We start from the raw sequence: 11615 nt of genomic DNA, 5'->3' as shown, positions 1-11615 counted from the left end.
TCTCCCCTTTTTCCCCTCTCTCTTCTCTCCCCCCTCTTCCCTCTCTTTCTCCTTCTCTCCCCCTTTTCTCGTCTCTCTTTTCTCTCCCTCTCTCTCTCCCTCCCTCCTGGCGGCCACACTGCTGATTTCGGCACGACCGGCCTTGGGCCCCCCCTTCGGTGTCCCCCGGAATTGAATTACAGCCATAGCCGATGCACTGGACGGAAATAAAGTGGAAGGCCAAGGAGGGCTGGGCGCTTCACGGCGCTCCGCGGGGAGGGAAGGAGGTGGATCAAAACGCAAGCGGCAACAGTAATTGAGTCAGCAGCGTCCAGCAGCCACTTGGCTCGAATCTAATTGCTGTACTGCCGCTGCCGTGCCCGTAACGCCGCTTCGTTTGCCTTTTTTTCGGGAAGAGCGGCTGCCGTCAGGTGACGCGGTTCGTGACCGCAGTGGGCCAGAAGACCGGTGGAGGCGGCCGAAACTCCGGACGCGTTTTGAGCTCCAGCGTCACTAAGCAGGACTCGAACCGAACGTGTGACCCCACCAATGGATTCCTCTTTCGGAGAGCAAGCCATTGGTGGGGTCACACGTTCGGTTCGAGGCCCATTTAGTGACTCTGGAGCTTAAAACGCGTCCAGGGTTTTGACCGCCTCCGCCGGTCTTCTGGCCCACTGTGTGACGCTGACGGGACGCATCCCTGTGACGCACGAGGGCCGCAAGGCGCCCAGGCGCCACAAAGCCCGGAGCGAGAGAAATAATGCATGCAGGGAAATGATGTGTACCCAAGAGGGTGGCGAGGAGAAAAAAAGAGGATGAGACCAGCAACAACAACAACAACAACAAGGATCTCGTCCGGCAGTTGTCACGACTTTTAGTGTACTCTACCGGCACAAGGGTTGGTGCCCTTGTCGGACTTCCCTAGGGAGGTGATAGTTGATATGCCTGCGCGCCTTCCTGGAGCCAAACAAACCACTGAAAACAAAAAGAACTTCGCTTCCGAATCCGCGGCGCGTGGTATCGAACCAAGTCAACTTTTCTGCCCACAGCAGTTTGCGCACAACATCGCCTTCGCCTTAGCGACCTCGGCCGCGGCAGGCAGGGCGGAGCGCAGTGGGCCAGAAGGCCGGCGGAGGCGGCCAAAACTCTAGACGCGTTTTGAGCTCCAGAGTCGCTAAATGGGACACGAACCAAACCTGTGGCCCCACCAATGGATTGCTCTCCGAACGAGGAATCCATTGGTGGGGTCACACGTTCGGTCCGAGTCCCATTTAGCGACTCTGGAGCTCGAAACGCGCCTCGAGTTCGAGTTTTGGCCGCGCCCAACGGTCTTCTGACCCACTGTGCGGAGGGGGCCTTCTTTCAGGCGAGGGAGCGCAACGGCCGGTACGGACAGGATCAGTCTTACCTCACTTGCGGCTTTCAAAGTTAGTTCGCTTCGGGAACTTTGTTGCTTTTCGTGCTGCTCTGGCTGGCCGGGCTCTACGTTCAAGTGCAACCACTAGCGAAGGCGGGGCCGGCTAGGCTGGCCACCCACAGCCCTGGCTGGGCCTGCAGACTGATTACGAGAGTCGCTTTCGTCGCTCTGTCCTTCTCGTACCTAAACGGGACGCCCCACGAGTGCGAGAGAGACAGCGCGACGAAAGCGACTCTCGGAGTCAGTCCGCTGGGCCCTGGGCTGCCCTGGGCCCTCGGACGTAAACAGAGCAGGAAACGGCGGCCCGGGTCTGCTGGCCTGCACTCGCCAGAGCGAGCGACTCTGTCTCTCTCGCACTCGCGAGGCCGGCCGTACGGGTGCGAGAGGGACAGAGCGACGTTAAACGCTGTGGGAGAAGGACCAAAGACCGCCAGGGCCCCGCCGGGGCACGGCCCGCACTTTGACTGTGTTCCATCTGTAGCTCGCAGGCGGTGGCTGGCTGTTACTTCCGGTCTAGTTCCGCCCGCGCCAAATTTTGAGTGACTCACCTCTGCGTTCTTTCTCTCTCTCTCTCTCTCTCTCTCTCTCTCTCTCTCTCTCTCTCTCTCTCTCTCTCTCTCTCTCTCTCTCTCTCTCTCTCTCTCCCCCCCCCCTCAAGGGAGATCCCCTCGTGCATCTTCCTCTCTGGGTCAGTCTTTTGGCCCCCTACCTATTTTTAGACAGGAGCGAACGCACGCACGCGCATCTCCCCGGCAAAAGGGTTAGAGAGAGTCAGACAGACAGACAGACAGACAGACAGACAGACAGAGACAGACAGACAGACTAAGACAGAGAGACCCCACTCGATACCCGTGTGGTTGTCAACTCAGGAAGCGCAAACTTTGTTCGGTCGCACTTGAACTAGGGGCTTCGCCGCGCCAGGCGTCGGGGAGCAGGGCGCGGCGCGTCGGAACGTCATCCGTCAATACAACGGAGTAAGGGGTCGAGGCTGCTGTTGTAGTATTTATAGCGCAAAAACGGGATTAACCCCGACTCAGTGCACACGCGTAAGAGCAAGGGCGGTACAGTGCCTGTTGCCACCCGTTCGAAAGCATCAGCCGCGTGCGCAGGGTTGCACTGCACAGTGGGCCAGAAGACCGGGGAGGCGGTCAAAATCCCGGACGTGTTTTGAGCTCCAGAGTCGCTAGATGGGACTCGAATCGAACGTGTGACCCCACCAATGGATTGCTCTCCGAACGAGGAATCCATTGGTGGGGTCACACGTGTGATAAGCGACATCTGGCCCGTTTGGGCGGTGAATGTTTCCGGGCTTCTCTGGACGTGCTCCAGGCCGTGCCGCGGCCAGGCGAAGGAGCCAGGAGGCGGCGGCTGGTCCGAGCCTCGCCGCGCGAGCCGCGCTGATGAACTCATTTGACACAATGCGACCATTGTTCCGATTGGCCGGTTTGTTGTGGACGGCCTGTTATTAGGTCGCATCCACGCGAGGAGGAGGGACACTAGAAAAATAAAATCCCGACCAAAACACAAAAAGAAATATAACAAGAAAAGGGTTGTTAGTCCTTGCATTGTGGAGGGGAGAGAGAGAGAGAGAGAGAGAGAGAGAGAGAGAGAGAGAGAGACAGACAGACAGAGAGACAGACAGAGACAGGGAAGAGAGGGAGGGAGGGAGGGGAGGTCGTCGGCATTGTCAATGTCTGACGGACAGACAGACAGACAGACAGACAGACAGACACGATCGGTGACCTCCCACGGCAGATTCGGTCCGCCGTTACGTGTTTGGTGCACGGCCAGGCCGGATCAACTCCGGGGCACACAATTGAGCCGTCCCCCCGAACGGCCGAAATCCCCGGGGCAGTGTGTCGGACGCGTCCAAACTCCGCGGGGTCCCGGCCGGGTCCCCGTCGGGGTGCCCGCCGCCTCGCCGCACTCTCCATTGTGTCTTCACTTAGGCCGAGCCGGAGTCATCGAGGAGTGATGCCAACTTGACAAAAAAAAAATTCAAATTTTAAACGGGGAAGTGACGCAAACTATATATGCATGCATCAAGGGGAAATCAAATGTGAATTTCGGTGTACAAATCCAATGAATTTCAGTCGAATTTCGATGAACTTCAGTCAAAGTTCGAGGAATTTCAGTCAAATTTCGATGAATTTCAATCGAATTTCGATGAATTTTAGTCGAGTTTTGATAAATTGTAACGAATTTCAATAAAATTTATATGTTTGATGAATTTCGGTGCACAAATTTGGCTGGAGTTATTGCCCCTTGGCATGCATGCATGGTTGAGGGGAAAACTCTTGGAACGTGGAATCGTCGGAAGTTTTGTCGAGCCGGCTGGAGCTGCTGGAGCAGTTTTGTGCGTGACTGTACAGATAGTGCGTTATCGGTGGACCCGCCCTGATAGGGGGCGTGTTGGCTCAGGTGCTCGCCGCGCGTGGACGCCCCCGTCCTGGACGCAGCGCAGTGGGCCAGAAGACCGGTGGAGGCTGTCAAAATCCCGGACGCGTTTTGAGCTCCAGTGTCGCTAAATGGAACTGGAACCGAACGTGTGACCCCACCAATGGATTGCTCTCCGAGCGTGGAATCCATTGGTGGGGTCACACGTTCAGTTCGAGCCATGTTTAGCGACTCTGGAGCTCAAAACGCGTCTAGAGTTTTGGCCGGCTCCACCGGTCTTCTGGCCCCGTCGTGGACGCCACGGACGCGCCTGCCCGAAATTCCAGCCAAAGTCCAGCGGCAGCGCTAATGAGGACGTAATGGGCGCCTCGGCTTGCTAGAGGATTTCATTTCGGCAAAACACGGAAAAATAAACGAAAATAAACCGCATGCAACAAGTTTGAAACACACGGAAACAAAATTTGGGTGGCGCGCCGCGTCGCGCGCAGGATCGCAGTTTAAAAAGTGCGTTTCCGGCAGAGCGCGCGCCGGGCGGACAGACGTGCCTCGTCTCTAAAACTCATGAAACTCGTTGCCGGGGAGATGGGACTTTAAAATGCGAAATCATTTCAATTTTCGAGTGGTACGCGCAATGGAAGCGCATTCTGGTCCCGCCACACCGCGAAACCCAGTGTGCAGAACTCCACAGAGGGAGTGGGTCAGAGGACCGGAGAAGGCGGCCAAAACTTCTGAGGCGTTTTGAGCAGTCGCTAAACAGGACTCGAACCGAACGTGTGACCCCACCAATGGATTCCTCGTTCGGTGAGCAATCCATTGGTGGGGTCACACGTTCGGTTCGAGTCCCATTTAGCGACTCTGGAGCTCAAAACGCGTCCGGGATTTTGGCCGCCTCCACCGGTCTTCTAGCCCACTGTGCGGCCGTGGCACGGCGGAGGAGGCGAAAATTGCACGCGCCGTACAATGAAGTCTCCGCGGCGATTCAAAGCGACTCGCCGAGGCGGCTGCCTTTGGCCGAAGCCAATTCGGCCGAGCCGAGCAGCCCGACGCATCACAGTGCACGCCGTCATCCCCCCCCCTTCCCCTCCCCCCACACCTTTTCCAGTGATGCAGCGCGGCATGTAATTTGAACGTGCGGTGAGTTTTGCTCCACAACAACCGTGCCGCTCTTTTTCTGCCGGGAGGTCTGCCTCTGTTTCTCTCGCTCTCACGCGGGAAGTCCCGGGAGTGAGAGAGAGAGAGAGAGAGAGAGAGAGAGAGAGAGAGAGAGAGAGAGAGAGAGAGAGAGAGAGAGAGAAGTGGGAGAGAAAGAGAGAGAGAGAGAGAGAGAGAGAGAGAGGGAGGGCAGAGAGAGGTCTGCTGTGCCGCCATGCCGCCGCCGAGATGCGGCACAACGGCCCTTGCTCTGTCTCTCTCACACTGGCGTGGGGCGTCCCAAGTGTGCGAGAGAGACAGAGCGAGAGTAGGCAGCCAGCAGGTAGCCGCCACGTGCCGACGAGAACGCAGTACGCAGTACACTGCGCCACGAATGTGAGGCTGCTTGCGAGCTTGTTGCACAGTGGACCAGAAAACCGGTGGAGGCGGCTGGAACTCTAGACGCGTTTTGAGCTCCAGAGTCGTTAAATGGGGCTCGAACCGAATGTGTGACCCCACCAATGGATTGCTCTCCGAACGAGGTAGCCGTTGGTGGGCTCACACCTTCGGTTTGAGTCCTATTGGAGTCGAACACGCTTCAAGCAAGTCAGAAGGGCTCAACCTGGAGACTCCACACTTCGTTTCACAGTGGTCTCTCCCTCCCTCCTGGACGGATGGTCCAGGCTGGACCATGGCCATGTGGAATCCGGGGGCTGGCGGGCATGCCGGCGCTGCATGGCCGCGAAAATGGCCGTTTTTCTTTTCTGTATCGGACGTCCGGACATTCCTAGCTCGGCCATTGGCTGATCGATGGCCAGGGAAATGCCTCGATAGATCAGCAGGGAATGCACGGCCTGCAACGGCGCCGAAAGCCGTGGCCTAGTGTGCCAGAAGACCGGTGGAGGCGGCCAAAACCCCGGACGCGTTTTGAGCCCCAGAGTCGCTAAACGGGACTCAAACCGAACGTGTGACCCCACCAATGGACTGCTCGTTCGGAGAGCTTTCCGGGGAAAATGCAAGCGGCAAAGTGGGGAAAAAGGCATCCACGCCAGCTACCCGCCGGTGCATGTGCCCTGCCGGGCTTTGCCCCACGTGGCCGGGCCTGCGTGTGTGTTTGTGTTGTGTCTTCCTGATTGCACGCTCGTGTGTGTGTGTGTGTGTGTGTGACATGTGCGCGCGTGTGTGTCTGTTTGATTAACCGTGTGTACCCTTTCCATCACGACCTTACATTCCGTTAAGCGGGTGACTCCGTCTCGTTCTCGGCCCGGTTTGAATTTGGCGCGCAAAGGACATTGATTAGGCGTAGGTGTGTGGGAGCAAGAGCCCGGGGGGAGGGGGAAGGGGGGGAGTCGAACCCGCGGCCTCAGCAAATGGAGAACGGATTGGACGCCGCCCAAAATTCTCGGGGGAAATGACGGGGTGGCGGGTGGCAGTTTGCAGCCGTTCGCAGCCTGCTGGAGGCGTGTGTGTTTCTGTATGTGTGTGTGTGGACAAACCCAAGACGCGTTTTGAGCTCCAGAGTCGCTAAATGGGACTCGAACCGGACGTGTGACCCCACCAACGGATTCCTCGTTCGGAGAGCAAGCCATTGGTGGGGTCACACGTTCGGTTCGAGTCCCATTTAGCGACTCTGGAGCTCAAAACGCGTCCGGGGTTTGGGTCCGCCTCCACCGGTCTTCTGGCCCACTGTACGCCGGCCTCACGATTGACGCTTTGTGTCCTGCAGGTGGTGATGGCCGTGGGCGAGCACACCAAGATGATGCCGCGGTCCCCAGGGGGGCACCCAGGCGGCCCCGGCCCGCGCAAGCCGGTGGACACCGCGTGCTGCGGGGCCTCCTTCCTGGCCGAGTTCTTCCACATGTTCAACCTCGTCTTCCTGGTGAGTGCCGTCAGATTTGTGGTCCCTATATGATAAACTTGTGAATGGAATTTTGATCACTTTCGAGTGATCACACTTTCATCGCATTGTACTAAGACCGCTGGAATTTTTGCCCCCAACAAGTTCTTTAAAAATTTCCAAAGATTTGTCAATGTAGAGTTAGACCCAAAGCCAGGATCCAGTTGACCCGAGTGAGTGCCTGCGACGCGCTGCGACGTCCCAAATGTTTGTCCTGGGTCCCGCCACAGCGAGCCACAGTGTCACAGTGTCTTTGCACGACATCGGAATCAATTACTGTCATTAACGGTGAATCGCGGAGTGCGAGTCGCAGTGTGTTAGTTCCAGTGCCTTAAATGGCGCCGACTTTGATTGGTTCGAATGGCGCTGTGCGTGTGTGTGTGTGCCTTTCTGTGCGTGTTTGTGTGTGTGCGTGTGCAGTGCGGGGTGCCAGCATCCATCCAATCCATCATGTCTTCAAATATACGCAGTATCATCTGCATCCCCCCTGCCTCTCTGCCTCTCTCTCTCTCTCTCTCTCTCTCTCTCTCTCTCTCTCTCTCTCTCTCTCTCTCTCTCTCTCTCTCTCTCTCTCTCTCTCTCTCTCTCTCTCGCTCCATTTCTCACAGGCTGTCTGTAGATAAAACGCCGCTCCTTGTACGGGCAGCGGGCTTCGCCCAGCAGACTGATTCCGAGAGTCGTTTTCATCGCTCGGTCTCTCTCGCGCCTGCAGGGGTGCGTTGCCATGAGCGCGAGGGAGACAGAGCGATGAGTCGGTCTGCAGCAGGCTTGCTTCGCGCCGACGGACAGTGGGCCAGAAGACCGGTGGAGGCGGAAAAAACTCTAGACGCGTTTTGAGCTCCAGAGTCGCTAAATGGGACGCGAACCGAACGTGTGACCCCACCAATGGGTTGCTCTCCGAACGAGGAATCCATAGGTGGGGTCACACGTCCGGTTCGAGTCCCATTTAGCGACTCTGGAGCTCAAAATGCGTCCAGAGTTTTGTCCGCCTCGGTCCGCCTCCATCGGCCCTCTGGCCCACTGTGCGACGGCCGACGCGGACGGACCGACGGACCACCGGGGCGCGCGTGGTGGACTCCGTGCGTTTAGAGCGTCGAGTCGGGAAGGAATCGGAGTCGTAATTAGGGGCGGTGTGTATGCACGGCTGTTATGGGTCACGCGAACCTGAGAGAGAGAGAGAGAGAGAGAGAGAGAGAGAGAGAGAGAGAGAGAGAGAGAGAGAGAGAGAGAGAGAGAGAGAGAGAGAGAGAGAGAGAGAGAAAGAGGGGGGGGAGACCCCACAGGAGCAGGAGTGCTTCCAGTCATGCCGCCGCGGCGCACAGGACTCGCACGGGACAAGGCGTGCCGCGCTTTCACGGTACACTGCCAACGCACAGTGGGCCAGAAGACCGGTGGAGGCGGCGAAAATCCCGGACGCGTTTTGAGCTCCAGAGTCGATAAATGGGACTCGAACCGAACGTGTGACCCCACCAATGTTTTCCTCGTTCGGAGAGCCATCCGGTGGGGTCACACGTTCGGTTCGAGTCCTGTCTAGCGACTCTGAAGCTCAAAACGTGTCCGGGATTTTGTCCGCCTCCACCGGTCTTCTGGCCCGCTGTGCAACGTTAAAATAACACAACAACAGCAGAAGAACTTCGCAAAAAGGCAAAAGTCTGGAGAGAATCCGCGCGGCTGCGGTGTTAGTTGCGCGCGGAATTAAGGGGGTGAAAAAACAGCGTGCTTCATCAAGGAATTACCGTGTTTTGTTGCGCTCTCTGCCCTGCCACGCGGACTAACCGCACACCCTTAAGTCTCCGCTTCCTTTCTGCTCGCTGCTGTTTCCGCGCCGGCCGGCCGAGCGGAAGGACTCCAGAGCCACCTTGCCCGGACACACAGCCACAACCAGGCACAACCGCCACAGAAGAAGGCAAAACTCACACGATGCGCACGTGCCGAAAGGGTTGAGAGAGAGAGAGAGAGAGAGAGAGAGAGAGAGAGAGAGAGAGAGAGAGAGAGAGAGAGAGACGACAGCGACGCCCCTCGGAACGGGCCGGCGGGGTGTGCCCCGACTAACGAACGCCAGTCCGAATCTTGCAAACAGTTCCCAAGTCATTTGACGAGGAGAAGTTGAGTTTGGCGACGGTCGTGCCTGCCTGACAACGTCTCCGACCGATACGCCCCGCCCCGCCCCGCCCCGCCCCGCCCCGGGCACCGCACCGCCAGCCCGCCTGACGAACCGCCTTCATTCATTTAATTTATCAATCTATCTTTTTCAAGCTTTGATGATGAGGGGTGGGGTGGGGGTGGGCAGCCCCCGCCCGCAGCGCCACCCGCATCGCCTTTGACTCCGCCAGGCAGCGAAACGCAATGCCGCCAAAAGGAAGTTGTTGCCTGTCGGGCAATCTGGGACGCGCACAGTGGGCCAGAAGACCGGTGGAGGCGGTCAAAACCCCGGACGCGGTTTGAGCTCCGGAGTCGCTAAATGAGGCTCGAACCGAGCGTGTGACCCCATCAATGGATTGCTCTTCGAACGAGGAATGCATTGGTGGGGTCACACAGTCGGTTCGAGTCCCATTTAGCGACTCTAGAGATTCAAAACGCGTCTAGAGTTTTGGCCGCCTCCACCGGTTTCTGACCCACTGTGCAGCGGCCCGGCGAATCTGCGTTCCGCAATCCAAAAACTTTACTTCCAAGCCGGGAGCAACTTTGGCGGGAGCGCAACTTATTTTTCGTCATGATAATTGATACCATCTTCCCGAGACGGGAGAGAAGAGTACAGGTACACTGCCAATCTTTCAGTCGCGCAGTCAACTGTGTTTCCCTCTCGGTTTTTTCCAAAATATTTCCAAAATCTGATTCGGTAACGCAATTTTGCGGCTAACGTGCCGTAGCGCCTGCAGCCTGGGCCGTCCCGCGGGCCACCCGCGTGCTGCAGTGTTGCCTACACTGCGAGCCCCTGCAGCGTAGGCAGTCCCGTTGCGCGCGGGAGTGCGGCGGGACAGTCTATCGTCTGCTTCGCAGGCGCTTCGCTCCTTGACCCGCGCGCGGGAATGCGTGTGAGTGTTTGTGTGTGTGATGTGATGGTGATGTGTGTGTACGTTTGTGTATGTGTGTGCGTTTGTGTGTGTTATTTATGCCCCTGATCGTCTCTGCGATTCAAAGCACTCCTTTGACGTCACCCTGTCTCGCACCCGCTTCTGTCTCTCTCTCTCTCTCTCTCTTCTCTCTCTCTCCCCTCTCTCTCTCTCTCTCTCTCTCTCTCTCTCTCTCTCTCTTCTCCCTCTCCGCGCCTCCAGCAAAGCGTATCCCGCTACCCCTTGGACACGTGTGTGTCCACCCACCCCATCGTAGAGAGACGCACTGTGAAAACAATTTAGGCGAATCGACTTTAGCAGGGGGTGGCAACAGCCTAGTGCGCGCGTGAAGCTATGCGCGCCGCTCGGGCCGGCAAGGAGCGGCCGGGCGGCTGGGCCGCGCGGCCGAACCAAATTAAACAGAACTTTGTCAAAACTGCATCGAACTGAGTAAACGAGGTCATTTTAGATTCTACGCAAAATTTCCTATCCGTGAGTGACAATGGAATGGACTTTTGGATATGTAAACAGTTCTAAAATCAATTTTAAAACCAAATTTACGGCACCAGACAGCCGACTTGAAGTTTCCTTTCACTAAAAAAGCTATTTCCGTTCGTTTTAGGTCCATACATACAGCGAGCCGATTGTTGGCCACTATTTTCCGGGTTGCTTTGGGACACTTGGAACGCCAATACGACTTCTGTAGCAGAAATGCCGATCCAAAAACTAATTTCCATTTTTTGGTCCAAAATTGTATTTTGCAACTTTGGAGGTTAAAAGGACAGTTTGAAATAGGTTTCTCAGCATTGTCAACCTCACCAAGCAACCCAGAATTCAATTCTCTATCGCCCTGCTGTGTTGGATTTGCAAAAGGAGGTCAAACTTCTAATTGAAACGAAAAGGCCCGAAGCGCTGCAAAACCGCCAAAACAGTTCAAGTATTTTGTGGAGCTTAATGTGTGAAAACTATTTCTCAGATTGTAAATCCAACCACACCACCTTGTGGCCAGCCAATTCTACAGCTCCATTGTAAGTTTCATCGCAATCGGAGACCAAGAGTAAAGACAGCTATAATAATTGTAAATCCCATCAGTTTGGTTGATTGGTCGAGCGGGCGCAAGTATGAGAAATCGCTGCGGCAGATTTTTGCAGCTAACTTTAAAATATATTCTGCCGCCTTCACTCTTGGTCTCCGATTGCGATGAAACTTACAATGGAGCTGTAGAATTGACTGGCCTACAAGGTGGTGTGGTTGGATTTACAATCTGAGAAATAGTTTTCACACATTAAGCTCCACAAAATACTTGAACTGTTTTGGCGGTTTTGCAGCGCTTCGGGCCTTTTCGTTTCAATTAGAAGTTTGACCTCCTTTTGCAAATCCAACACAGCAGGGCGATAGAGAATTGAATTCTGGGTTGCTTGGTGAGGTTGACAATGCTGAGAAACCTATTTCAAACTGTCCTTTTAACCTCCAAAGTTGCAAAATACAATTTTGGACCAAAAATGGAAATTAGTTTTTGGATCGGCATTTCTGCTACAGAAGTCGTATTGGCGTTCCAAGTGTACCAAGCAACCCGGAAAATAGTGGCCAACAATCGGCTCGCTGTATGTATGGACCTAAAACGAACGGAAATAGCTTTTTTAGTGAAAGGGAAACTTCATGTCGGCTGTCTGGTGCCGTAAATTTGGTTTTCAAATTGATTTTAGAACTGTTTTACATATCCAAAAGTCCATTCCATTGT

At 55.8% G+C, this 11615-nt stretch overlaps 1 protein-coding gene across 2 annotated transcripts in view; it reads left to right on the top strand.

Annotated features, from left to right (window-relative positions):
* LOC117648613 (CD151 antigen-like) overlaps nucleotides 1-11615 on the top strand; it is a 99746-nt gene that overhangs the window by 84011 nt on the left and 4120 nt on the right. For both annotated transcript variants that reach the window (XM_034391213.1, XM_034391212.1), the window contains one exon: nucleotides 6651-6803. In XM_034391213.1, coding sequence (XP_034247104.1) covers nucleotides 6657-6803 — 147 coding nt within the window. In that variant the 5' untranslated portion in view covers nucleotides 6651-6656. The remainder of the gene's footprint in view (nucleotides 1-6650; nucleotides 6804-11615) is intronic.

Source organism: Thrips palmi, unplaced genomic scaffold (genome assembly GCF_012932325.1).
Source record: "Thrips palmi isolate BJ-2018 unplaced genomic scaffold, TpBJ-2018v1 HiC_scaffold_3, whole genome shotgun sequence".
Taxonomy (NCBI): domain Eukaryota; kingdom Metazoa; phylum Arthropoda; class Insecta; order Thysanoptera; family Thripidae; genus Thrips; species Thrips palmi.
This window is presented reverse-complemented; position numbering and strand designations above follow the sequence as displayed.